A 27,471-nucleotide genomic window follows, 5' to 3' on the forward strand; every position below is an offset into this window, starting at 1 on the left:
CATGATGGGGTGAGATTTTCAGAAGTATCTAAGGAAATTAGGCACCCAACTCCTAATGAATAATTCCAGACGTAGATGCCTGTTTATGTCAATCTGCTAATTAAAGCACCCACAAACACATCTTACTGCATTAAAAGAACCTGAAATACCATTCAACTAGAACACCAGCAGCTCAGTAAGAGAAGACCCAAAGTAAGCCCTGAGGATGCAGACGGAGATGCCTCCAGTCGAGCTGGTGCAGGCCGTGTCCCCAGCAGGACTTGTCAGCTCTGGCTCAGCGCCGGGGCATGCGAGGCAGCAGCGTCTGGCCGAGCTGGGCTGTGCGCAGCCATCTCTGAGCACGACATTGTCTGTCCTGGCACCCACTGGCCTCAGTGCCCCGTTCCAGATATCTGAGAGAATCCCACAGAAAGTTTAATTTCCTTTTTTTTCTTTTCCCTTCCCCTCTGGGTGCAGTGAATGTGTGACTAAGCCTCCAGGCACACACATCTCATTCTGCAGAAGAATGAGGAACGGAAATATCCCTCCTTCGGTGTGATAGGTTTGAGAGTTTGGCCGGGGCTCTGGCTAGGTTGTTCTTCTTCCTCCTCCTTAGGCCTTTATTTCCTTCTAAATTTTTTAAAACACCTCTGTTCTCTCAGGTAGGACTATTTCTTACTTCATACGGCTGTGCCTATAGCCTGAAGTACTACCTTTTCTTTCCTATTGACTATCAGAAGCAGAATACATTGCCATTTTCTGCTCTTATTTCTTGCTTTAACTCTTGCTTTTCAGTGACAGCTTCCATACTTGTTCTCTCAGGGGAAAGTTTTAAGTTCTTCAATAAGGTAAATGCTTTGAATTTCATCCCATGAGGAAAGTTCTTAGTTCCTTTGTAGAAGATAATGAAAAATCTGCATTTGTGATGATGGCGCATGGTACCTTGAACAGGTGTCTGTGGCCTGCACATATGCTAATATCAGAGACCTTTATGGTATGCATCCCAGGAATAGATATACTGTTATTCAGAATAATTCTCTGTCTTACCCTTCATTATAGGTACAAGACCTGAATTCTGATATCAGTTCATGTGGAAACTATTGGTGTTTCACTCGGGTTTCTCAAGGCAATGAGTGCCCTATGTGTCAGCCTAACACAGGGGTTTTTCAAAGAATTGTGCAGTCTTTTAAATGCTGATAAATCCCTGTATTTCAAGAACAGCATTTACTTAATTTCACTGGCTTCATAGTGAAGCTAAGCAAGTTGAACACAATCTCTCTTGTCATCTTGTTAACGTGATGCACACAGGTAAAATCCCGTTTTACTGGAGCAATCTTAAGTGCACAATGCACAGAGAGTAATCTGCAAATGTCCAGAGAAGAGCTGCTTCTCTCCAATTCTGGAGCACTTCTACATTTCTTTTTTAAACACCGTATTGATTTTTCTTTCTTAAACAGAAAAGCAGTTGAAAATTAGGACAAGGTACAGTCAGAAAGAAAATATAGGGAGATTAGATTTTAAGTAGTGGGTATATATTTCAGAGTAAATAAGAATAAGCAGAACGAAATCCAAGCAAATGGAAAAGATGACAGTGACATACAGAATTCATAACTTCTTTCAATGTCAGAAATCGCTCCACCAGCAGTTACATTTCTTCAACTGAAGAAGAGAGTGTGGAAGTCTAACAGAATTTCAGAAAAAAAAATTAAATGAAGGTTTAACCCCAAAGTGAAAGAAGGGAAGAAAACAAATATTATCTTTTCATGAATAAAAAATGAAAATATTTGGGAAGAAAAAAAGGCAGAGCAGGAGAAAAAGAACAATTCCTTTTTACTATATGTGTTTAAGTTTGTGTATATATGCACATGGATTTAGCACCACAAAGGGAGTATGAATATTTTGTTATATTTTGGTTTTGGTTTTTACTATTGAATTTTTGGAGGTTTAGTTCTGAAAATCAGTTGGAGGCAGCTAGAAGAGGATTAAAAAACACTCGGCATTGCTTGGCAGTTTGGGGGTTTGGGTTTTTTTAATCCATAAAAATGAAGGAGAAATCACATAACCCTTGAAAATGCTGCTGTATTCTGTCTTCCTCACTTAGATTTTAGTATTGTAAACAGCCAGGAAGAATTATCTGTAAATTGATCACCTTGGTTTCTCGGACGTCTAACTAGGATCCAATCATGATGGCCAACAAAGATAGATTTCCAGATGGACAAAGTTTTTGCCTTGTGTACTTGGCAACAGCTGCATCAGAGGATTTCTTATTCGGAGATTTAAAGTCAAGTCAATGGGATTCTGTAAGGAACATCACTAAGAGGAATAGATGAAGTATACCTTAGTAGTAAAAGATTGCTCTAACATCAATTTATGTTTGATTCTTAGAGTTTTACGTGAGCTATTCTGTTTGGTTAGGACTAAAAGGTTTTTTTTAAATGAGCACCACAAGTGGAGATACCATTCCAGTATCTGGCACATGTATAGCTCAAGACCTTTTTTTATTCTGTTACGATCGCATCAGAGGTAATGCTTTCATGTTTTTCTGAACACATTTCTGTGCATAGGAGCTTCAGTTTGAATGCATTTTATTAATTCCTTTTAACATGTCTTCTAGAGGAATGTGCATGGCTTGAAAAACTCGACGAGTTGTTTAGCATTGAGATTTCTGTAAATAGTTGCTTTCAAGCTGCTCTTTCCCTAACACAGATTTATGCTTATTTTGTACCATAGTTATCATGAACAGTGCTTCTTTAACACTGACAATGGCAAATACTTGGACTTCAGTTAAATTTCTATCTTGAATGGTGTTACTCGGTTTAGCCCACCTGGGTTATTTAGACTGAAGAAGCAAAGGAGGTGGCATAGAAAGTTGGAGGAATGAACCCCGCTGTGCTCCTTTACTCAGTTCTGTTCTTCTCCACACTTTTTTGGATTCAATTCCTTCTCTTTGTTCTCCCCTGCACCTCTTCTCTTCCCTTGTAAATCCACTTGAATGGAGGAATATTTTCTTTGTAGAACAGGAAACCATTTCCAGATTTAATGGAGGACAGTCTGGAAAACCCATGGGAACAATAGTTACTTCAGAAAAGAAACCAGAACCCTCTGTTGTTATTACTACTATTTTGTGCCAAGATTAGCATTAACTATCTTGACTTACGGGGACTGAGCTCTCAGCTGAAGGCTTGCTCATCTGGTCTCTTACGTCACCTAGACTCTGTTAGCTCCTCAGAATCTGGGCACCTTTGTTGTCACCACTTGTGAACTTTAAAAAGAGATAACTGACCTATTAATAATGTTCATGAAGCCATGATGTCCACAAAAATGGTCGTAGAAGAACGTGTTTGGTACCACAAATAGCAGAACCTTGTATTAAAACTAGCACACCCCATTTCCTGAGAATGGAAGTCTGGTTTTGTGACATTCTTTTAAAGAGAATTCTTAATGAGCCAAAAAATCAGCTCTTCCATCTCTTGCATATACATTTGGGTGCTAATCTAGCAGTAGTTATTTCATGGCCTGTATGAGGCCGTTTGTTACCCTCCCTCCATATCAAGAGGGGTACCCTATCACAAGAGCCATCGCCTCAGTTAAGCTGCTCTGTTGCATGCCTGTGTCTCAGCTGAAGCTAGAGTTAATACTCCGAGGAAGTCTGAAATCTGCCGGCTTCTCTGAGGGGTGGTCATGCCAAGCGGAGTGTTTTATAAGTTTGTGAAATGGTGTGGAGGAGTTTGCCCTGGGTCTGTGGATAAACAAAGACATCCTGTCTCCAGATCTGTTAGTAAGTAGCTTTCAGAAGCACTGAAATCAATTAAAAAACCGAATTATTTGTCTGTGTTTAATAGAACTTTAAAGGTTTGAAATAGACTTGAGCTGAAATGTTGTCCTTTTTAGCTAGTTACTTAGGGAACCCTCGTAGCAGAGGTAAGTGTTGAACAAGGCACGGAACTTAGTCGGCTTTGAAGTTTTAAAGAAGGGGAAGATTTCAAATTTTAAATGTGACCACATGAATCATTCACCGCCCAATCCAATTTTTCTCTTCCAATGTTTTTTTGTGTTTTGTTTTGTTTTGTTTTTAAAGTTAGGAGCCCTCAGCATGTGTATGCCAGTGTTTGAGAGGACATGTGTACGTATGTGTGCTGTGCTTGTCTGCTGGAATAGATTCCCAAGAAAGAGTGCTGCAGAAATCCAGCTGCTTTTCCATTAATAGCCTTGATTTCCAAATGGACTCCAGGAGGATACTTTCTTGAGCTGCCTAAGGATAACCAGCCAATCCAAACTATTTCTTTTTATATGGTTGGCTGTGTCAGGTTTCAGCCAACGGAGTAGAGCCTTCTTCCTATTATCACATTAATCACCCATTGTTATTTTAGCCTAGAAAGGCCTGCCTATGCACAAACACATACTGCGTACAGAATTCATGGAATACGCATAACATCCATAGACTGGTGCATTTGTTATTATGGTATTGCAGCATGTTCATTAACCTCCAGCAGGCTAACTTGTTGCCATTGATGACATGGGAAGTAGTTAAGAAGCTCTTGGCAGCACCTAATTTGTTCTTTACTCAGCAGGTGCTTGAGGAAATTGGATCCCATGCGCAGAGGGGGTGACAGCAACTCCTCTGTTTAACTCAAAACTTCTGACTTATTAGTGCTGTCCTAAAAATGGAATTGTCTGCCTAGGTGTGGGGTGGAGGCTGTACGAAAAAATCATGTACATCGAAAAGTGCACGGAAAATAACCGCAAAATGCTTTGCTTCAAAAAAGTTAAGAGGGTGTTGTTTACTGATTGGGGTTTCTCAGTGCTAATGGCTTGAGGTCCTCATCCATCCCTCGGCTAACTGAGCTTGTGGCCAGCGCATGGAGATTTCACATACATTCTGCTGCCATCCACTCTAGCCGTAAGGATATGGACCTCATGCTCATGCCTGGTGGCAAGTGTTGCAGTAGGAGTTATTTTCTAGGAAGAAGTAGGCACAAAAGGCCCAATTTTTCTAAACTGCATGTCAAAAGATGTCTATTTAGATAGCATGTTCCCATGCAGTAATCGAGCATGCACGTTAGACCAAAACACTGTACTCCTTCTTTGGGAAAAAGAGTTTTTGCCAGTGTACAAAAGCTTAGCATTAGTGGGGTTTTTTTTCCTAGCTTAGATGTCAACATGCATTTTAATTTCTCGAAATGATTTCTTGGATTTTTTTCCTGTCATGTTGCACGAGTACAGGCACCACTGTCAATCTGAGTGCAAACCCCGTTTTCCCGATTTGAGTAAATGGTTCATGTAATTGCCTCTTCACACTATCTCCTGACTTCTGCAGCTAAGCCTCCCTGGTATGACTTTGAAACAGAGAAAATACACAACAGATTGTGCTAGGAAACCATTCTTCGTGGTAATGCGTTTTTTTCAGGATTTCTGATGGGAGACCATTACAAAATGTATTTTTACCTTTTGACCTTCACTTCCCCAAGTAACTATAGGTGTTTTGCCTACTGTATTTTGACTTTAACCAAAGATGGAATTTTCTGAGAAAGTTGATCTCTTTTTCTGAAAACAGAGTTACCTTTTTAATGTCTTTTATTTCACTGTGCAGGAATTTTTACTGCAATGGGTTAAATGACATGAGTAATCTGATTATGGCTGACGTACTTAATCAGATTTTCAAATACTACCATTTGAAATTTTTAAAGCTGAAATTAAAAATTCTTCTAAAGCAGGCTGTTAATTAGAGATTTTATTTACAGTCCCAGAAAAGCCAAGCCCAAGTTGGTGTCTTGTTGGGGTTATACGAGCAGAAAAGACCTCAGTGGAGCAAAGTTGAAGCACATAACATGCTATATTCATGATCACACTTACCTTATGCTACAGTGCAGTTTTCTCTAATCTCTTTTTGGTTATTAAACAGAAAAAGACCTATCAATGCATCAAGTGCCAGATGACCTTTGAGAATGAGAGAGAGATACAAATCCATGTCGCTAACCATATGATTGGTAAGACATTCTTTAAACTAGGCCATTCATCGGCTGCTTGTTTTTTGCTACTCTTTGAAATTCGCTATTCTAATAACTTGTTAATATTCGTGCTGTAATTTATTTTTTTTATCTTTCAAGGAAAATTATTTTGATGTAATGATTCTTCACTTCAAAGCTTTTTAAGTATGTGGTTATAAAAGTGTTACTGCTGAGCTTTTTTCCTTATCCTTTTGAGTCCTCATGTAGCATTTTCATTTATATTAAAATCAAACTTTTGACAGTATCTTCCATTTGATAGCATAAATTTCTCTCTATCCGTGTAAAAAGTACTTGCCAGTTGTCAACCACTTAGGAGCAATTATATTTCAATTTTGTATGTCATGACATTGAATAGATTTAACTGCTAGCATTTTCCCAGCTAAGTGTGGTGAATTCCTGAGGCACACTGTCAAAACAAAACACTTAGAGTTATTTCAGTGGGTTTTTTTCTTCTTTTTCCAACAATTCTGGACTTCAGAAAGTTCAACTTTTCAGACGTATAAGTGTTTTAAAAATCAGTGCGTGCTGCCTTCTACTAAAGTCCTGTCACAAGAGTTTGTAGTAAAAGCATTATTGTAATCTGATGGGTTGTATTTCTGCTGCAGCTGTATGATTGCTTTTGTGATGAACGCAAAGAAGTGTTTTTCCTGTCTGTACAGATGTTATAAATATATGTGTTGGCCCAAGAGGTCAGTTTATTTTGATGCATAGACCACAAAGGAGTTACTTACACATGCCACTGTAGGCATATGTTGAATGAGATCCTTCGAGGACCTTACAGTGTACTCTGTGTGTCTCATATGTTCACATGCAGTATTTATCTCCCATAGGCGTTATGGTTTTCCTTCAACTATTTTACATTTAGGAAACTATTCTCCTGTCAACGCATATATGGAACTGCTATTATCTTTGAAGTGGATTATGCATAAATACCAGAGAGAGAAAAATACGGACTGACACAGTCTTCGCACCCCCACCCCCAAATGAAAAATATACGTCAGTTACGATAACTTTCATTCGAGAGCCAGGCAGGAGTTTGAAGTCAATGTCAAGCAGGTTAAGATGAAGATATCTAAAAATGTTTGCTTTTGTAGCAGGTGTTAATGTAATCTCTTGTTTGCAAGCTTGAAGAGTGAGATCCTTGTTAATTGGACCATAGTGATTTCATACAGCTCCCCCCTAGATTTTTTTTTAAGAAGCCTGAAAGAAAGAAGTCCTTAGGCAAGCTTAGCACTTGTTTCAACTTAATTTGTGAATCAGTAGCTAATAAATGATTTTTAAATACAAAGGTCATGAAGTGCTGAGTTAAGGTTCTGCTTGATACAAGATGGGAATTCTTTTTGCTCTTGGAAGAGGGCAAAAGCATAATGCCTTAATTTTCCAGTAATTGATGTGTGTTTACTTATGTATATCCCCAAATTACTGCGGTCTGGAATAATACACAATGATATGTATGACATTACAAGGTTCATTATTAGTGCTATTGGAAAACAACAGTGGTAGAAGATATAGGAGGCTGAGAAAAGTGTGATGCTGCAGTTTGTGAAAACTGTACCTATTGTTTCCTTGAAGCTATATGTAAGTTATTACACATATTTGGAAGAAGCCTATATAAATACAAAGGTGCATATGGACTCATTTCTGTACACCTGGGACATTGTAAATCCCAGGACATGGTAAGAAAAGACGTGATTATTCCGTTGCGGGGTCATGTCTTTGTGTCTCTTTGCTAAGATATGGACTAAGAACTTATGTTGAAGTCATCAGTTTTTTTATGGTGCAGTTTAGGAAAGAGTGAATCACAGAATCACAGAATGTTCGGGGTTGGAAGGGACCTCTGTGGGCCTCCCAGTCCCACCCTCCTGTTGAAGCAGGGACTCCTACAGCAGGCTGCACAGGACCTTGTACAGGTGGGTCTTGAATATCTCCAGAGAAGGAGACTCCACAACCTCCCTGAGCAGCCTGTTCCAGTGCTCCGTCACCCTCTGAGGGAAGAAGTTCTTCCTCATGTTCAGGCAGAACTTCCTCTGCTTCAGTTTGTGCCCGTTGCCCCTTGTCCTGTCGCTGGGCACCACTGGAAAGAGTCTGGCCCCATCCTCCTGACACCCACCCTGCAGATATTTATAAGCATTTATTAGGTCCCCTCGCAGCCTTCTCTTCTTCAGGCTGAACAAGCCCAGCTCCCTCAGCCTCTCCTCATAGGAGAGTTGCTCCAGTCCCCTCACCATCCTTGTAGCCCTCCGCTGGACTCTCTCCAGTAGCTCCTCATCTTTCTTGAACTGAGGAGCCCGGAACTGGACACAGCACTGCAGATGGGGCCTCACTAGGGCAGTGTAGAGGGGAAGGAGAACCTCCCTCTACCTGCTTGCCACACTCTTCTTGATGCATCCCAGGATCCCATTAGCTTTCTTGGCAGTCAGGGTACACTGCTGGCTCGTGGTCAACCTATCGTCCACCAGGATACCCAGGTCCCTCTCTGCAGAGCTGCTCTCCAGCAGGTCCGCCCCCAGCCTTTACTGATGCATGGGGTTGTTCCTCCCCAGGTGCAGGACACTGCATTTGCCCTTGTTGAACCTCATCAGGTTCCTCTCTGCCCAACTTTCCAGCCTGTCCAGGTCACGCTGAATGGCAGCACAGCCTTCTGGTGTATCTACCACTCCTCCCAGTTTGGTGTCGTCAGCAAACTTGCTGAGGGTACATTCTAACTCTTCATCCAGGTCGTTGATGAAGAAGTTAAACAAGATGGGGCCCAGTACTGACCCCTGGGGGACACCACTAGTTACTTACCTCCGACTAGACTCAGCGCCGCTGATGACAACCCTCTGAGTTCTGCCATTCAGCCAGTTCTCAATCCACTTCACCGACCACTCATCCAGCCCACACTTCCTGAGCTTCCCTAGGAGGATGTTATGGGAGACCGTGTTGAAAGCCTTGCTGAAGTCTAGGTAGACAACATCCACGGCTCTCCCTTCATCTACCCAGCCAGTCATGTCATCATAGAAAGCTATCAGATTGGTCAGGCATGATTTCCCCTTGGTGAATCCATGCTGACTACTCCTGATAACCTTCTTTTCCTCCACTTGCTTGTTGATGACCTCCAGGATAAGCTGCTCCATCACCTTTCCCAGGGTGGAGGTGGGGCTGACCGGGCTGTAGTTCCCTGGGTCCTCCTTCTTGCCCTGTTTGAAGATTGGAGTGACATTGGCCTTTCTCCAGTCCTCGGGCACCTCTCCTGTCCTCCAGGACCTCTCAAAGATGATGGAGACTGGCTCAGCAGTGACATCCACCAGCTTCCTCAGCACTTGTGGGTGCATTCCATCGGGGATGAAGTATAAAAACCTTTAATAAGGAGCCAGGCTTTGTTACACTCCAGGCATCTCAGACAGTTCACAAGGCACTTGGGCCACCTCTTCTTCAGGACATATGACTGCCTCCAAAAAGCTGTTGCCAGTGAGTCCACTGTTGGTATTGGCTCTTTACTGGGGAATACTGAAAGAGAAAGGCGAGACTAGATGTCACCATTTCTCCAGCAATAAGTGGTGTGCTTGATTTTTGGTGTTAATTTGCATAGTGCTGCATCTATAATAGTAAGGAGAGTGATGGATTGCCTGTTGGGCTTGCTTCTGTGCCCTTTGTTCAAAGCCCGAGAGCCTTGATCCCTTATATAGGCCATAGGAGAGACGAGCATGTGCCTCTTTACCACTCAGGCTGGTTTATTGCTTATAAAATAAGGGGTGCAAGAGTTTCCCTTCTCTGTGTTAGACCAAGTCTAGCCAGATGGGCAGTGAGAGAAAGAAGCTAATATAGATGTTTCTGCAGCCCAGGTCTGTGTCACAGGTATTATTAATGTCATCGTTGTCAATTTAAGATCTAGAGATGAGGATTTGTTTCTGCTGGGGGTACGCTGAGATCCCAGGGTGAACATACGGGTGTTTGGGGGACAGAGGGGAGCTTGCCCTCAGACTGCGTCTCCTTGGGAGCTTGGGGTCGGACTCACCTCAATGAACTTGTATCTGTCTACAATCAAGGTGTCTAGTTTAATATAGTCATTGAGATGCCGTCTGGGGAAAATGAATGATTGATACCAATCTAAGATAGGAGTTTGAGTAGGATAAGCATTTCCAGGGAGAGATTTTTATCTCTCCTTTGAATCTGAAGTGAGCCAAGACAATGAAGTTAGCCTTGACATGTAATTTTTAGGTAAAAAACCCTGGCTTTGATAATCCAAGACCTCTCAGCGGCACTTTCTTCTCATACTTGGAGAAACACAAAATCAATAGTTGAGATATCCTAAGCACTTGCTTAGTTTTATTCTGCTCAAGTGACTGTCAACAAAGGAATCCCTGCTCTGTAGCAGCGACTCCTCTTAAGTATCAGTGTCCATAATATGATTAAAGACTTCAACTATTTCTTACATCGTAGTCTTAAAAGTGCATCCAGTTAAGTTGGCTGTGCCTCCCTCTTCAACCTCTCAGCTCGTCAGTCTGAAGTCAGAGGCCCTGCTCATAATTCATAGAGGTAGGGGGGTTATTTTTTTTGAAGCAGTATGCAGGGAATTTCCAGTGCTACTCCCACACACCGCTTTGAAAAATTACCCTTCTGCACTCCAGCTCTTCATATCCTGTGCACAAAGACAGAGGCATATTGGGTCCTGCGCGGGGTCCCTGGGGAAGGAGCAGGCTGGATACATCCCCAGAGGAGCTAAATGGAAGATGTTTTGTTTCATTTTACACTGGGGCCTGTAGGAGGGCTGTAAGCTGCAGAACAGACCTCCTCAGCTGTGGTTAGCCAGGAAGGGATCTGTTTAGAAATGTTTTCAGCCAGGGCAGGGGGGTTCAAAGTGGAATTTTTAGAGAGTAGAGGTCTTTGAAACATTGCACTGATTGGGGCTTCTTTGAAACATTTCCATGCCCACAGAAAGGGGATCCCCCTTTGAAACATTTACAGGCATTGGGGAGTCCACCTGGGAGTATATCAAAAACTTTCAGCAGTTCTTCCTGCCTCTGTACTTGCTTACCTCCTGTTGCGCTGACCTGGCAATGTTTAAAGCTTCTCCCCCTCATCTCCCCACCTACCGCTGCCTCTGATGTGCAGTCTCTGTGAGATGCCGGGGAAGATGGGCGTGCGCAGCCATGGGCTCTATGGGGGGCACTGAGCAGCCATGGCAGCAGCCAGAAGCGTGGAAATCTGTCAGCGCAGCTTCTCCCTGGTGGCTGGGGGAGCCGTGGAACTTCAGACTCCGTCACGGGGCCACCGCCATGTCCCTACAGCACGTGAGCCATGGCTGCGCTGGGGAGGGGCCCCCAGCACTCCCCCTTCCCACACTGCCAAGGGAGCTCCTGCTTGGACCCCTGCGCAGGGAACATCAGGATTTGGCCCAGGGTTTTCCTATTGGGCTTTTACAGCTGTCTTGTTCCCACAGACAGGCTGGGTGCCCTAATTAATATTTTTCAGGGTGCACAAAATTCCACAGACTTGTTGCTCTCCAAGTGGGTCAGGGTGCCCAGTACTAAGTGAAAGCGCGTTCATATCCATGCTTGGGCTCTCAGCTGTTTGGGTAAGAGAAGTGGACATAGCAGTAATTCTGTCTGTCTCAGTTAGGTGGGGGATGTTTTCTATCTAATATTCAAAAAAGAGGAATGACTGTCCCCACCCTTCTTCCTCCCTTTCTCTACAAAAGTCTCCTGGCAAACATGCACGGGAAGCTCAACTGGGGCCCAGTCAGTTCCAGTTAGTGCTAGAACAGGGAAAATAATGATTCCTGGTCGTGCTGTAACACAGGGTTTGGGGTAGGACCTGCTTGCCTCTGGCTCCAGAGGAGTGGAAGTGTTTGTTTGCTCATTAGAGGCTGTCCGATGCGTCGGAGCTCAGCAGAGCCCTTCCCTGGTGCCGCTCCTGCCCTTACACACGCAATTGCCACCGCTCCCAGTCAAAATTCCTGTCTGAATGCTGGTGAGCAGCGAGGGAGGGAGGGGGACGCAGGCTGGACGTGTTGGGGTGTATGCGATGTGAAGCAGGAGGCCCTGTTTGTGCTTTGAGAGCCACTGGGGACAGAAGGGAGTGCTGGAGGGAAAACTTCCAGAAGTCACATTGAAATTGTTCAGCGGTCTGGTTCTTGGACTGCTGTCTGGATAAACACCGCCCTGTTCGATGTGATGGGGACGACCAAGTAAAACACCGGGTCTGGAGGAATGGGGAGAGTTTTCTGAGTACTGCCCTAAGCCGTGGTGTATCATATGTTGTGTGTAGTGTAGGACTCCAAGTATCTGAATTGCCTTTCCTGCCCTTGGTGATCATGTTTCAAGTTCTGGAAACACTCTGCCAAAATTAAACACAAAGAGGAAGGATAACATCCATCCACAGTTACGTTTCTTTCAGATGCATACAAGTATTCTAAACAAAAAATGACGAAATATGTTTGTTAATTTTTTAACATTTAAAAATAACATAATATTTAAAAATAACAAAATGTTTGTTGCTCATAAGAGGTCAAATTGCAATTAGAACAACAGAAATGATTTTCTAAAAAGCAGCGATTTAGAAAGTTGATTTTATGTTCAAAAGAATTAGCATCTGATACCGAGATCAGTCACTGAGATGAAACCAGCACAGTGGTGAAGGGGTTGAGATAGTAATCAAAAGCAAACATAAACCAATATATTCCCAGTTATGTTCTTCTGTTTGAAAATTGAAGCAAATGATTTTATCTTTTGATTTAACAACTCGTAGTTTTCAGAAATTCAGATCTTAACAAAATTGAGAATTTATATATTATATAAGTTAAAATTTGGACCCTTGGATGGTTTTGGACTCCTGCCTGTCACAACAGATTCTAGGTGCATGTGTATGTGAAAAGCATGTAGGTAAGGATCATTCTTGCAGAACTGACTTTTATACATGTGGAAATACTAGCCCTGGGCATCTCTGATAAGGATGTGAAGCATTTCTGATACTCAGGCCTGATCTTGTGAAGCGCTTTGTTCCGCATTGATTTGGGAGTTGAGGACGGCAAACACTTCTCAGAATCTCTCTTGTAATAAAACACCTTTGATTTCATAGGAAATAAAGGTAGTCAATGTTGGCAGAAGGGCAACTTTAATTCTTGTAAAATTCCCATTTTCCTGTGTATTTTGTTTAACACAGTGCTTGAATTATAATTGATTTAAAGTTTCAGGGTGCTGTTTGGTGAGTACATTCCCTTCCATTAAGATACCATCATGACATCGTGTCCTGAAACAAAACTGTTTAATTCTTGAGGGAAACTCTTCAGACCTAAGCGCTGGTGTTAGTTAAAGCATATACGTGGTAGCAACGATGGTGACATTGTAAAACACTATCTTGGTAATAGCTTTCAGGCATTAAGGCAAATATAAATGTGCCAGATTGTTTTTGAAGCATTAGATGCAAATTAATAACAGGAACATATTTCTGGACTCAACAGCTGAATGTGTGAATTAATTATGGACACATTAGGAACTCGGAAATATTTTTTTAACTTTGATGTTTGTAAAGCATATACCAAGTAATTGCTCTTTTAATGCAGAAATGAAGGTACAACCTTCATATATTTATCCAGTGCTTGCTTCAATATCCAGTTCTATGTAGACTTGCTTTAATTAACAATATGCACTAGACTTTCATTTTGCAGTGGCTGGCTATTATGAAAAACTAATTTTAGGAAAAAAAGCTAAATGTACTTGTCTTAACAGATGAACAGCATACATGATGTTTCCATACACACGAGAGCCTTATCCCACTGTGTGTGAGTGCTGCGGGCTGGCCGGAGTCCTGCCGGCGCTGCTGCAGACTTTGCCCGAGTGGAGACGGTGCTCTCTCGGGCTCTTGGGCAGAGGGATTTGCTTGCGCCAATAGGTCCTTGTGTTACTTTGTCCAACTCTAAGCCTTGGGTTTCTGTTTCTTGTGTTATTATTTTTAGCCTTAAGCGCTTGTGCAAGTATTTAAATAACAGTATATAAATAAGTATAGTATATAAAAGGCTAGAAATATTTCATTTTAAAAGCCACACTTATTAACAGTGTAGTCCCACTGAAAGCCAAATTGCCATTGCTAACAGGCAGAAGAAGCTCCCTTTACTTTAGTATATTGGCCCTTAATATGATCTGTTACTTAGTTGGTTTCTTGCTTTGAAACTGGTTTCATAACATTACATTTTTGCTGTCCCTTTCTTTCCAAGGCTGGAAAATTCATTACTCAAAATCTTAATAATTTTATCCAGTCGTACTGTGCAGATGTGGCCTCCTGCAATTGTTATCTATGCATATTTGTTCATACAAATTACTCCATTTCATAAGAACGTATTTTGTTTTGCTTGTTTATCTACCAGGAAAGAAATAACATTTGCCTTAATGTATTCATTCACATATTCCTTTTGCATTTTTCATTTAATTTACAACTTGGTAATAGTAGTTCAGTTTTCACTGACATTTTTATAGCTGCTATGACAACATTCCTCTTTTGCATGATACATACATAATCGGCTATGATCACAGTTTTACATTTCTTTCATTCTTTCTTAACTGTGTTAAGATTCCTTACAGCCTCCAAACTCAATTTTCATATGCAGTAGTGATTACACCTGTTTAAACATTTTCCTGGTAGTTTCATATTTATTCATAAAATGAGCAGTTCATAAACCACCTTTTCTGCAATCAGTCTGAGTTTTAAGTGTGATGTTTCTTCAGAGTTATCGTTAGCAAGCCCCTCAAACTCTTCACAGTCTTTAAACATCCATTAGGCAGTGTGGCAAAAAATCACTATTTTTCAGTAAACTTTGCCCTGTGTAGCAGTGACTGCTTTGAATGTGTAGCTTGTTCTTCCTTTTTATTAAATGTTACTAACATTGAAAACTGTTGTACATTTGTATTTAAGAGTCTGCAGAGATGCTTCCTGCCTGTTTCTCAGATACTTTATCTGCGTCTGGCCATGTCTAAATTCACAAACAGATTTCTTAGCCCCTCTTTTCTAATCTTGAATCTGGAAAAGAAAGCAAGTCCTCACCATATGGGGTTTGGGTTCTCCCTGCGGATGGCAAAATGACTCTACTGCTTCCCAGGGGAGACGTCAGCACCCCTCTGTGTCCTACTTTCGAGAAAAAAAACACCAGAGTATTTCTTGGGGGTGGAGAAGAGAGCAAACCCTCCATCATTTCTAGGTGTAGTCTTCAGACCTCATATAAATAATGTTTTTAGGAATCTGGTCTTCTCCTCATGTGAATTATGGGACTAACATCTATATCAGTTCTGTCCTAAAATCTAGGTGTTGATGGGTTCTTTATGGGAGCTTATTAAGAGATAAAGGTTTTATCTGGAGAAAGTAGATGTTACCCCCATTTCTTCTTTATTTGCCAAATGAATTTATTGGTTTGGAAACATCAGGTTCCAGTATTACCTTTCCTGAGTGACAGAAAGCTTTGTGCCTTTTTGTGAGAGATAGCTGAAATATGAAAAGTGAGTAAGGAACAAAGGAATGAATGTTCGGTGAAGCTGGAAAAACCCATACGGGGTTAGTTAGGAATTAGCTTGTGGCAGAGTTATAAAATACTTTTTTTGAACCTCTTTGGTGAAACCTCAGCAAGGTTCCAGACTGCTTCCAGTCATAGGAAAATAGGAAAAGAAAGTATGTACTACTAGTAAACTATAATTAAATTGCTTTTCTGCTGATAAAATTCTGTAATTCACTCTTTCTGAATATCTGGTTCAATATTCAGCACTTCTGAGCATTGGACTTAAAATGTTTATTTTTCTTTTTCTCTTTAGTACGGAACAACCCTTTGGTTTTGAATCAGAAAGGGTACTGGCTTACATATGCTGAACCCTAACTCTAGTTAGCAGAGAAAAATTTTTTGTCTATATGTTAAAGGTCCGGATTTGTTCCTCCTGTTATTTGGTTGACTTCAAAGAGAGGCAGTTGGCCCGTTGCCTTTAATTATAGTTCAAACTAAATGACACCCCTAACCTTGGGGGAAATACCTTCTGGTCTCTTAGAACAAGAGGTTACCAACTGACATGGCCCTTAAAAAAATTTATTTCCATTTTGTCATAGCTGGCAAGCAAGTCAAATCAACCACAGCCCTCCCTGTATGCTCTGCCTGCTTAGGATACTGGCACCTTTTATTTTCATTTGTGGAGGAAAACTTTCTACCCTGAGGTTCCATACAAATGATCCCCGTGAAGGAAGCCCATGTAAATTGTTTAAATACTTTTACCTTTTTTCAGTGTTCCTGGCACAGATAAAGCCTGTGCACGAATGGTCTCTGTCATTTGCACCAGATGTGCTTGCTTGCTCATATAGCAAGTTTTTGTCACAAACTCCTTTCCGTTCAACTTATTAGTAACTTTTGACAGCTTTGGGCCTTTGTCAGAATCAGAAGGTTTTTAATTGAATATTTCGACTTGGCAGATTCATTGTGTGCCATTTTAAAATTAAATTTCTGTAGTTAAAAAATAAAAAACTTACTATTCTTGCGACAGCCAATAACCACTGTGTGATTGCACAGTAAGCTTGAGGAAGAAGATTTCAGGTTGTCCCTGTCAGACTTTCCTGCAGTACTGTCAAACTTAAAAGAACTGGCAAACTGTGATTTTATAAATGAAAAAAACTCTTTTGTCCTGCCACAACTGGAAAAAAACAAAGAAACCATGCATGTGAATACCATGGTCTTCAGAAGACGAAGCTCCATAGCAGGCACAAACGCCTCACTGGTCATGGTGTTTACCATAGTCGTCTTTTTCACCAACATGCTCTCTCCTGCCTCTCTTCTGCTTTGTGTTTTGTGGTTTGTCCTGCTGGCACAAACCCAGGGACAGATGGGGTGAATGAGGTGCTGGCCCCATGGGGAGTAGTTGAGCCTTTTTACCTCCTGCTTCCTGTAGGAACAGGCCTAAACCAGTCTGGTCTGGTGTTTCCTTCTTTTGCACCTCCTGAACTGGTGGAGAAGACAACTACAAAAAATGGCATTGCAGGTAGGAAGTACACAGCACACTTCTGCTCTGTATAAATCGCTTCTTCAGTCAATCACAGCCTGCTAGGGATTTAATCCTGCCTTCAGATGCACATCATCCATCGTCTGGTGGACAGTCAAGGGCCTTAAAAAATGACCAAATCTTTTGAACGTTGTGCATGTAACTGTGAAGTGTTTAGATTTTATGATGACTATATCTTATTCTGTATTCACAGAGAAGTTTTTAAGCGTGGTTCAGGCTAGGCAGATCCATTGGTTTTAGGGTATGCTGCAGGTAGAGTTTGGGGGTTTTAAAAGATCAACATGAACTAGCACCACTGCTATGTCCTCTGCTGTTATGTTTTGCACGCATCAGCTATCACGTATTATTGGGGTATGGACAAATGTTTCTTAAACCCCATGACTCTGAGTTACATCCAGGAATAAATATTGGCAACAGAAGTTAAATGATGAAACCTCATGCAATGAATAGTAACTGATTCAAGCTGGGCCGGATATAGATAGCTAAAGTTGGAGGAAAGAAAGTATTCCAGTGATATTTTCTCCTTTTTTAACTTTCTCGTTAAGAATTTACCTTTTTTATCTTAAAAAAAAAAAAGAAAGAAAAAATAAAGAAGTATAGAGCAACTTTTGACCTTTTAATTCAGTATTTATTCTTAGAATCTAGGATTTAAGGGGAAAAAAAGGAAAGCAAAACAACCCTCCCTACCACTTTAAAATCTTTTAAAACCGTTAATAGCCGCGCCTCCACTTGTAGAAGAACATCAATGGTGAAAATTTCCTTTGGAGGCCTTCTAATGTGCCAAAACCTGAAATCAACAATGTCTGTGTTTAACCTGAACTTTCAAGGGATGGGGAATTTAAATTAGGAGATGTTGGTTGCTTGGTTAGTATACTTGATATTGCATTTCAAAATCTAGAGGGAGAATGTTAGGGTTTTTAATCTAAGCGTTTGAAAGTTATATATCCTTTGACTTAGTTTAACAAAGTAAAAAAATACAACGAAAAAGCAATGTGTAACTTTTTTTAATAATTACAATAATTCAAAAATTATGGCCTGAAATTTAAGGCTGTAGTCCTTGTAAAATTTTCATTTGTTTCTTAAAAAAAGAGGAAGCATATTGTATTACCCTGTAGTTGTACAGAAATCCAATACTACAAAAATATTCAAGGTATCAGATAAGTTAAATATGTCATTAGAGCACTATTAAAAGGAAAGGTAGGTTCTTTTCATGCTTTCACTGAAACCTGTAAGTTTTGGATTTTGTTTTTCTAAGTGTGTTAACAGTGTTAACATCCACTGTCAGAGTATTTAATGCCTGGGTAGCCATCATATTCTTTGATTATGGGAGATTTCCATGCAGAAGTGTTCAGCTTTTAGTGCCAAAGAGTCCACATAGAGTCAACGTGGGGGAAACTCGCTGTGTATTTTCTGAATAGCCTGTTTTGAAACAGAAATGTGCGGTTGCTTGTAAATGCTTCACTGCCAAGCAGCTCAAGATGGTGAAGGTTAGCAGTTCTGGAGTTCAGCGCAGACATTTCTTGTAAACTATTAACTACTGAGTGGTTTGTGTTTTGTGCACTAGTACTCCCTGCAATCTAAACACTGGTCTGCAATTTTAAAGAGAATAGACATTTGTCATGCAGGCTAGGAGGCCAGATTTCAAGTAACACAAAAGCGCGGGTCTGTTACCTCTACAACTATGACTTAATGCACTTTTATTATTAACACCTGAAAATATTGGGGGTTGTTTTTCCTTTCAGTGGAAATAGTATTAGACCATAAGTGTACAAAGTATAATTGTATCTATCTAGCATCTTTATTCTTGTTTGAACATGACTTACTAGGGAAAGAACTCTAGAGACCCAAAATGCTTGTATTAAATGGCCTAGTCAAAGAGTTTTCCCATTTTCCTAAGGCTTAAACAGGGAAAGTGGCTGCCATTTGCAGGCTAGCAATACAGTAAAAGCACATCATTGTACACAACATTTTATATGGACAGCTGTATAAAAATGGCAACACACTGTGAAATCCATTAACAGCAAAACATGTTAAATTCAGCAAAATGCGTCTCATGTGGAACACTGAATAAGAAATTATAGTCTGAGTTTTACTAGTTGGTTATCAGAGTCTGTCTTGAATGAAGAAAATTGACTTTTTTCCATGCGTCTGCCTATAATAACAGTGAACACTGTACAGTGGCTTTTGAAACCAGTGCACACCTGTAAATTCTTGTCCCATAGACTTTTCTGCAAGGTTTTCACAAGTCTAATCTTACTATGCACAAGGAGCCATCTGAACACGAGAAAGAACTCCTTCCCTCTGAGGGTGACGGAGCCCTGGCCCAGGCTGCCCGGGGAGGTTGTGGAGTCTCCTTCTCTGGAGATATTCAAGACCCGCCTGGACAAGGTCCTGTGCAGCCTGCTGTAGGTGACCCTGCTTCGGCAGGAGGGTTGGACTAGATGACCCACAGAGGTCCCTTCCAACCCCTACCGTTCTGTGATTCTGTGAGCCTAAGGGGCCGTTTTCACTCACACAAGTAGCTCTTACTGGCATGTCAGGTCCCACTTGCACTCACTAGCATTACTCAATGCAGAGACATTTGTAGGCGTAAGCTTTAGGGGATGTAGGAGTAAGAGCTCAAACTGGGAACAGATGGATCCTTCCCCCCTTGTCTCCCTGCCACTGCCAGCAAGACTGCAGTCTGGGCAGCCAAGAGTAGGTCCTTTGGCTCAGGTGGGATTTTGCTGTGCATGTAGTAAGACTTTTCAGGGTTAATCAAATAGCATTTAAAAATTCAGAAAACCTCTTGCAAAGTATTTTGCATTTCCATTGTTCATACTGTTTAACTATGAGATGTTGCTCATCAAGATAGGATGCCATTAAGTATTCTTGTAGAGAAGGAAAAAATGAGTTTACTCTTGCCTGGTAGAAAATGAAACAGCCATGTTAACTTTAGCTCTAATCATGAGATTAAAAGTCTAATGGGGAATAATATCATTTTCACTCTTCAAAGCCAGCATCAATGACCTTTGGAGAGCTTTAACAGCCTAATGATTTCTCTTCTAGAAGATGCAAAGCCAGTCTTTTCCATGACAAGGAAGTGAAAAGTGGATAGATAAAAGCAAGCGCAAGTAACCGTATGCTGGAGGAGGCTAAATGACTTTTAGTCATATTCAGTACTACTCGTGAGAGGCTGTTTCCAGGCTTTATTGTCCAAGCTACCGGCTTCTCTGAAGGGAGAAAATGAACCCAAGGAAGAGCCCTGGGGCTGGGGGCCAGCATGGGGGCTGAGCTGGCTGTGGCAGCAGCGGCTCTCGGCAGCGGGGCTCAGACGCCGCTCTCCCTGAGCAGGTTTGCTGTCGTTCAGGACTTGTTTCCTGTGTAAGAGCACTGGAATTTCTTGTTTCAGTTCCTGTTTGCCGCGGTTGCGAGCTCAGGCTGTTGCTCTTTTGCCAGGCTGGCAGCGTGTGGGGGTGACTTCCTGCACAGGGGATGTAAAAGCCATTCTCTGATTCTTCCTCTGCAGCCACTGGGAGATAAAAGCCAGGACATCGGGGACTGCAAAGAGGGAGCCAAATTATATTTATAATATTAAAGTGAGTGCATTTGTGGTTTTGCCATTCTCCAGGGTTTTTCATAAGTAGAAAAACATGAATTAGCATTTTCCATTTCCATATATTGACTGGAAAAATAGCCTGCTCTCAATTAAGACCTATAGCTTTTGGGATGTACGCAACAATTTTATAAAATATTTACAGCAAAATTTGCATTTTACATGGTATTACAGTTTTTCTTGTGTTTAGTAGAAAGGACTTAGGCCTAAGAAAGGAAATGCATCCAGTGTACCAAAAGGGAAATAAATCTAAAATTAGGTTGTTAGTATTCACAACAAGGAATGTCCAGTGCTGACTGTTACCTTCAGTAATTATCTAAGGTCACTTTCCCCACCAGCTATTTGTTCCAGCCGCTGTAAGGGCCGTGCTCCCTATGCAGAGCTATCGCTATCCCTTTAAAGTGCCTTTGGAAGTGATTGGAGCTTTGTGCTAGACAGATAAGTGGAACATTTTTTACCAAATGTAAATGCGCACTGTAAAGAACATAGCTATTTCCTGGATAATTTGCAGTTGTATATTTTATGTTAATTTCACCGAAAATATTGCACCCCTGCCAGGTTTAGTAGAGGCTCACTGTGATATGAATAATTTCTAGCAAATCATTTTTTTTTCTTCATTTAAGATTTGGCACCTTTTTAAGATTTTAATAATAGCAACAAGGAGGAAGATTTAGAACAAGTGAAACATTAGAGCCAAAGAAATTCACATTGAGAGCTAATGTAAAATAGCAAGAATAATTACATGGAAAACAGTTTCCACAGATGTTTTTCCTTGTAATGTAATAACTATTTACTAAACTGTTTATTTTAGGCCCTTGGTTTACAATAAAATATTTATACATGCTTGGCTGTAATAAAAAAATATTGACAAAATACTATAGAGATTTTTAAAAGACAATTAGTATTTCCCTGTCTGGAAAGCGAACACAGGAGAAGCAGCGCCAGCCCTTGCCACACTCACTGAGAGGAGATCCAGGGTTAGCAGCAGCATCCCTTTCGCGTTTCTCAGTGTTCGACTTGGCTAATGGGGAGGCTCTGGACTGGTGGCAAACCAGCGGGTAACTTACTGAAGAATATGAAAGCTAACACTCTAAAGACTGTGGAAACATGCTTTTCCACTTCATTTCAGCAAGAAAAGCTTTATTCCGTTCCTGACATGTCATACAAGAAAGTTATGTCTTGTCTAAGCAACATGTGCCTGCTTTAGGAGCAGATTTGAAGTTCAAGATGCCAGAGTCCTGAATCTCGTTCTTAAAAAGCAGTGTGGTACCGTGACTTCTTGGAAGTACTGCTTGTGTCATGTTTGAAGCTATTGCCTTATCCTGACTGAGGCACATCTGTCAAACACCTAATTCATTAAGTTACGTGCCCGTAGAGTGTGTACGCTGTGTTACACAGGGGATAGCTGCACCTATGCAGATATAGCAGTGTCTTAGGGTACTGAAATAATGAATTCAGCAGTATCAAAAGGTCTACAGATTCTACTTTCCACACGTAATCTTAAAACATCTATTCTTCTATTCATGAATATATAGAAGAAACTTTATTTTCAGGTGTCTATGGCCTTACCTTTTAAAATCTTGAACACAGGGTAGTATCCCATAAGGAACTTTAGTTCCTCTGCCTACCAGTTTCGTAATGGAAGGATTTTATTTTTTTTCATCAGAAGTTATTGTACAGCTTTTACTTAACACCAGAGTGCTGGCATACAGCAACTTTAAAAAAAAACCCTCCAAGACAAAAGAGAAGATACCTGTAATTTCACGGATACAGACCTCACTGTCTGTTTGCATCTGAGCATCATCAACATGTTAGAGGAAACTGAAGTCTTAAGGCTGCGTGGCTGGCCCTGAACACCCGGTGTCTGGGAAGCAGGAAGGTTTCAATATCTAGATCTGAATCCATATTTAGCAGTTCAGGCTCTACTTTCAAGTAGACAATTCCCTTGAGTTTCTACACTAGCAGGTTGTGAGCTTTATCATTGCAAAAGAAACAGGGTAGCTGCCTTGTGAAATGATTTGAAAAAGGAATTTAAAATATACCTGTGAACCTCTTTTCTTGGTGAAACTAGTAATACTCACCTCTTTAAAAATCAGTGGTGTGACTGACTACGCAGATTGTTGTCGTGCTGGTTTGTAACGTACACAAAAAAAAGAACAGGGCAGAGCAGAAAGTGGCAAGCATGAGAACTAAAACTGAACAAAAGAGGGAGCTAAGAAATCTGAAATGTTCAGTTTTAAGGCAGAATAATTGTGGTTACCAGATGCCTTTTGTTATAAACAGACTGTTTTCCATAGTTGACTCTTACATCGAGGCCAATGCACGCAAGAGGTTTATGAGCCTTGTACCATGCCATGTGAAACCACCACATCCCTTTCCCATGGTTTGCCCTTGTGGAACCTAGCCACAATGGCTTTTTGATAATTAAAAATTGGCTTTCCCTGTGAAAGTCTGGATAATTTAATGTCAAACTTACAATAAGAAAAATAGATGGTGAAACATGTGCAATATTTTCTTTAAATTAAACCAAAGTTGGGTTCTTGGCTTTTAGCCCTTTGCTACCTTCCTGCCTGTGAAAAGTTGATACATTGCAGAGTGCTGCCAGGTTGTGCAGTTATTTCAGTGCAGCCCCTTTTGAGTCATTGGTAGGGTCCAAAGCTAGCATTAAGGAAAACAAAGGAATTTGTGCTTGGAAGTCAGCATTGCTCTGCACACGCATGTTTTATTTTTCAAGGACTATGTTATTGTGTAAGCTAATGATTTTGTTTTTAAGTTATAATCTCAGGGGCATGGACATCCAGAATAATCGAGGATGTACTTTTAATACTGATCCTGTGCAATGTTAGGTCTCTGGTGAAAAAAGTGGACCGATTGCAGGGCTTGAGCCTTGGATTAACCCCTGCTTGGGAGAACTGTTGGTTTCCTGGTGCTGAATATATTTGTAAATTGATACTTGTTACCTATGTGTAAATTAGTTCAAATGAAAGTAAATTAGCCCATTCCCTCCCCCCATGCCTTTTAAAAGGCCACTTAATGTTTATCATAGTAGTAAGGTTACCTCTGTTAGTAATTTTGAAAACTAAGTACATCTGCCATGGCTCTGCCCTTCGTTGGCTGAGCCCAGCTCACCTGTTTGGCCCTCCCTGCTTCCCCAGTGCCCCTGCCTGGGAAAGCTCAGCTCACAGCTCCCTGTCTCCAGCCCATATCAGATGCCTCTTTGACTGAAGTGGGAGTCCTGCACGGGTATGTAAAGCAGAAATGTGGAATGTAATATCTACTGTGTGACTCTTGAGGGGGAAAGGAGGGCATGTTTTGCAATTTTGAAATGGTTTTTTTTTGGCTATGGGGAGGAGTTTAGAAATTTCCCACTTAAATTGGGCAATGCTATCAATACTTCTGCATGGAAAAGTAGCATATTAAGAAAGGTAGATAAAGGAGCAGAGCAAGAGAGCACACGTAGAGGAAGACTGCGTTCCTTTTCCTCCTTGAAAATGCATGTGGTAGGAGTTATAAGGCAAACCTTTTCAAACATTCTCCAAAAACATTCACCTAGTATCCTTACCATACCACTGCATGTAATGAAACAACTGGCAGAGCGCATTATTTTAATAAAGCATTGGCTGTTAGCGTCTCTCATACTGGGTCAGGAAAGGGGCTCAGAGGAGCAGATACTACTGAAGAATCTGTCTCCAATTTTCCCTTGGAACTGCACTTCTATGGTTTTTAAAGGTTTATGTATTGAACAGTGCAAATCTTCATTTTAGCTTTTCATTTGCTGCTCAGGATTTTTACTAATTTTGCAGTGTTATTTAAGTTGATCCAGCCATTTATATCATTTCCAGCTTGAAATATTAGTTCAGAGATAAGCTTTGTTATTATAATGCTTAATCTTGAACACTTGTCTTATTTGGTAAGAATTATCTCTGAAAAGTAGGCAAAGAGATGTGGACTGCTGTGGTTTTAAAGCAGCTGTAACTGGAGTAGCCCAACTACTAGTTTACAAAGGTTGGCATCCCTTCAGTTTGCCATTGCAGCAGCTGGACTTCATTAAGTGCTGGTGTTAATTACTGAGAGAGCATTGGTTCAGTATGCATGCAGCAGCACTTGGGGTGACACACAAAATAGGAAAAGGGTCACCTTGAAATAGAAGCTTAAAAAAAAAAAAGCAGGGCTGCCACTAATTTTGTAACTGCATTTAGTTCAAACTTCTGCTGCAAACAGTGAAATAAGCACTACCGTGCGGTTGTAAGGAATGTCTTAATTGCATCTGCCATTGACGAGGCTAGGAAGGAATGCAGGCGCAGTTCTGGGCTAACTTGCCCAGAAATAAAGGAAGATGTTAATATCGTATTTTCTATGTGTGTGGCATGAAAGAGAGAGGGAAAAGTCTTTCTGTATTCTCCAGGGTGTTCAAGCTATATACAGTATGGTTTGAGGAGGAATTATTAATAATTTCTTATACTGTAAATAGTATTCTATAGAGAAAACCTGTTAAGGGCTTGTATCTAAGTAATGTTTAGGGGTTGAGTGTCATGGAGAATAACATAAAATATGTGGCAGCATAAAACAAGTATTGCTTGGAAACCTGTCCTAAAGCTGATGACATTCAGACAAAGCGGGCCAAGCCTAGCCCTGGTGTAAGCAGCTAGTGGTGCGCCCAGCCCAGGATCCCACCACCTGCTTAAGCGAAAGCTGATTTTTATCCTTGTCTTTCACCTGGCAATTGTCTGGATGCAGGAGCCGGGGGCCTGGGCTGGAAGGGATGTGTGCTAGGACATTGGAGGAGAATTAGGTTATTACATTTCCTCCTTAATTCTTCATCAGGGCTGCTGCCTGTATTTTCTACAGAAAAATCAATGCATTCTGATTCTGTAATTTCCCATGGTGCCTCGCCGGGCGCGCGGCGTGCCGTGGGAGGTGACATATCCGGTCATGGCAGCTTGAACTCTTTTTTCCAGTGAAAGAATTCATTGGAATTTCACAACCTTTGCATGCTTTTGTGAAAACACTCATTTGTGTTTGCGCCAACCTGCTAATGGCGGATGCCGGGGCTTGCGAATCCCACCTACATTCGGTGCTCGTTATGGCATGGAATGTGCCGTTAATAATGCATCTGTGAAACTCAGCTGTGAGGGAGCCAAGTAATTATCCCACCGTAGCGTTCCCTGCTTCAGTGTCATCACAACTGGGGCTTCATTAAAAGTCCTAACAGTAGAGATGTTGTGTGGTGCAGCCTGTATATATATTTTTTCATTTAAATTATCAGCAATGCCATGGCTCAGAGGTAATTTGACTTTTTGAAACCGTGGAGCCCCTGTGAATTTCCTTCCTCCTCTCCCTCTCGCTGCTGCACCAGCTGATCAGCCCCAGAAGAACAAAAGGTTTATCTGAAGCTATGAAGCATATATTCACCAGCTTCTGGCGTCTAGATAAAAAAAAAAAATAAAAAAAAAATCAAAGTACTCCATTGAACATGTTAATACTGAGCAAAATGCACACAGCCAGACACTAAACCTTTACAGGGATTTAGGCATTTGAAAAGTGATACTCTGATCAGGTCTTGAGTTAGTTTGCTTAGCGTAAAGTAAAGCAGAATCATAAAATAATATAGGATTTTAAATAAATGGAAAGCTTAACATTTCCCCCCCTTTTGTTTTATTTCTTTGTCTGGTTTCTGTCAGTCAGTAACAAAATTTTGGGCAAAGGTATGCTGTAATGAAAGTATTTTCCCTTTTTAATATCATATCCTTCCAACAGAAAATATAGTATGAACCTCTGGCATAAAAATAAATGGGCATGAAGAACAGAAGCATCTGTGGCTGCTTACAGGTCTCTGAGGGAGTTTGGGATGCTTCTAAAAATCATTAATCTGGTCACTTATTCCTTCTTCTTGTTTGTTTTTTTTTTTTTTACTGCCACTGGCTTCCCATTTTACCATCCTGCTCTTGAGGAGGTCGAGGTGTAATGAGAGCCCTGCCAGTGGCAAGCAGGATGCTTTGCAGTGGTCAGAGCAATTGCAGGGCTTGTCCAGGCTTCTCCTCACCAGCCTGCCGTTGTTGGGAGAGCATTGCAGGGAAGGGGTGGGAGCTCCCCTTGCACTCAGTCACTCGCACGTGGCAGGGGAGATGGGGCCAGGAGCTGTGCCCACGTAGCTATTCTTGTGGATGTTGTCTGGATCTGTAAGTTGGTGCCGGAGGTATCGCTTGGTAGCAGAGACTTTTCACCAAAGCCCTTCCAGTGCAACTCCTTGCCTGGCTGGCGGTTATACTCCTGGTGAGCTAAGGCTATGCTGCCTTGCTTTTTGATACAGGAAGTCTTCAATGGTAGGGGAGCTGTGCGCTCCCCCTTGGGAGCTCTTGCTAAGCTCCCAAGCTCTTGCAAAGCTCCCGCTGTTTAGACCAACTTTTCTGTAGGGGTCAGCTGTTTCCTGGAAACCAAGAAGCCCCAGGTCCCAGCTGTGCCAAAAGAAATGGGAAAAGAGGAGAAAGCATGGGACAGGGTTCAGCTGCACCTGCCTGCTGCTGCCAAGCCATGTGTCAGGCTTGGGCGGTCATGCTCCCTCAGCTGTTTGAATTCATACAGGGCCAAAGAAAAGAGCAGAGACTGCAGCGCTGGCTGTGGATTTGGGGCATCTGAATCTGCTTGAGATCCAGGCCAGAGTGCTGCTGTGCTCCTTGGGAGCTTGGTCAGGAGGGGCTGCGCTGGCTGCATTTGTTCCCTAGCAAATCAATTGGCTTGAGTGGGGGATGTGGCTCTTTCTGTTGAGATGTACACGTGGAAGGTACCCCATGGGCAGAGGGTGCACCTTCCCCTGTTTCCACAGGTAATCACCATTTGGACATTATTCTTCATCAAAATAAGTTGCTTTACCTCAATATGCATTTAT

General features: G+C 41.5%; 1 protein-coding gene across 6 annotated transcripts in view; it reads left to right on the forward strand.

The window, feature by feature from the left end:
- The window catches only part of ZNF423 (zinc finger protein 423), a 235,714-nt gene that overhangs the window by 137,505 nt on the left and 70,738 nt on the right, over positions 1–27,471 (forward strand). For all 6 annotated transcript variants that reach the window (XM_075434002.1, XM_075434004.1, XM_075434003.1 and 3 more), the window contains one exon: positions 5,882–5,966. In XM_075434002.1, the coding sequence (XP_075290117.1) occupies positions 5,882–5,966 (85 nt within the window). The remainder of the gene's footprint in view (positions 1–5,881; positions 5,967–27,471) is intronic.

Source organism: Opisthocomus hoazin, chromosome 12 (assembly GCF_030867145.1).
Source record: "Opisthocomus hoazin isolate bOpiHoa1 chromosome 12, bOpiHoa1.hap1, whole genome shotgun sequence".
Taxonomy (NCBI): Eukaryota; Metazoa; Chordata; class Aves; order Opisthocomiformes; family Opisthocomidae; genus Opisthocomus; species Opisthocomus hoazin.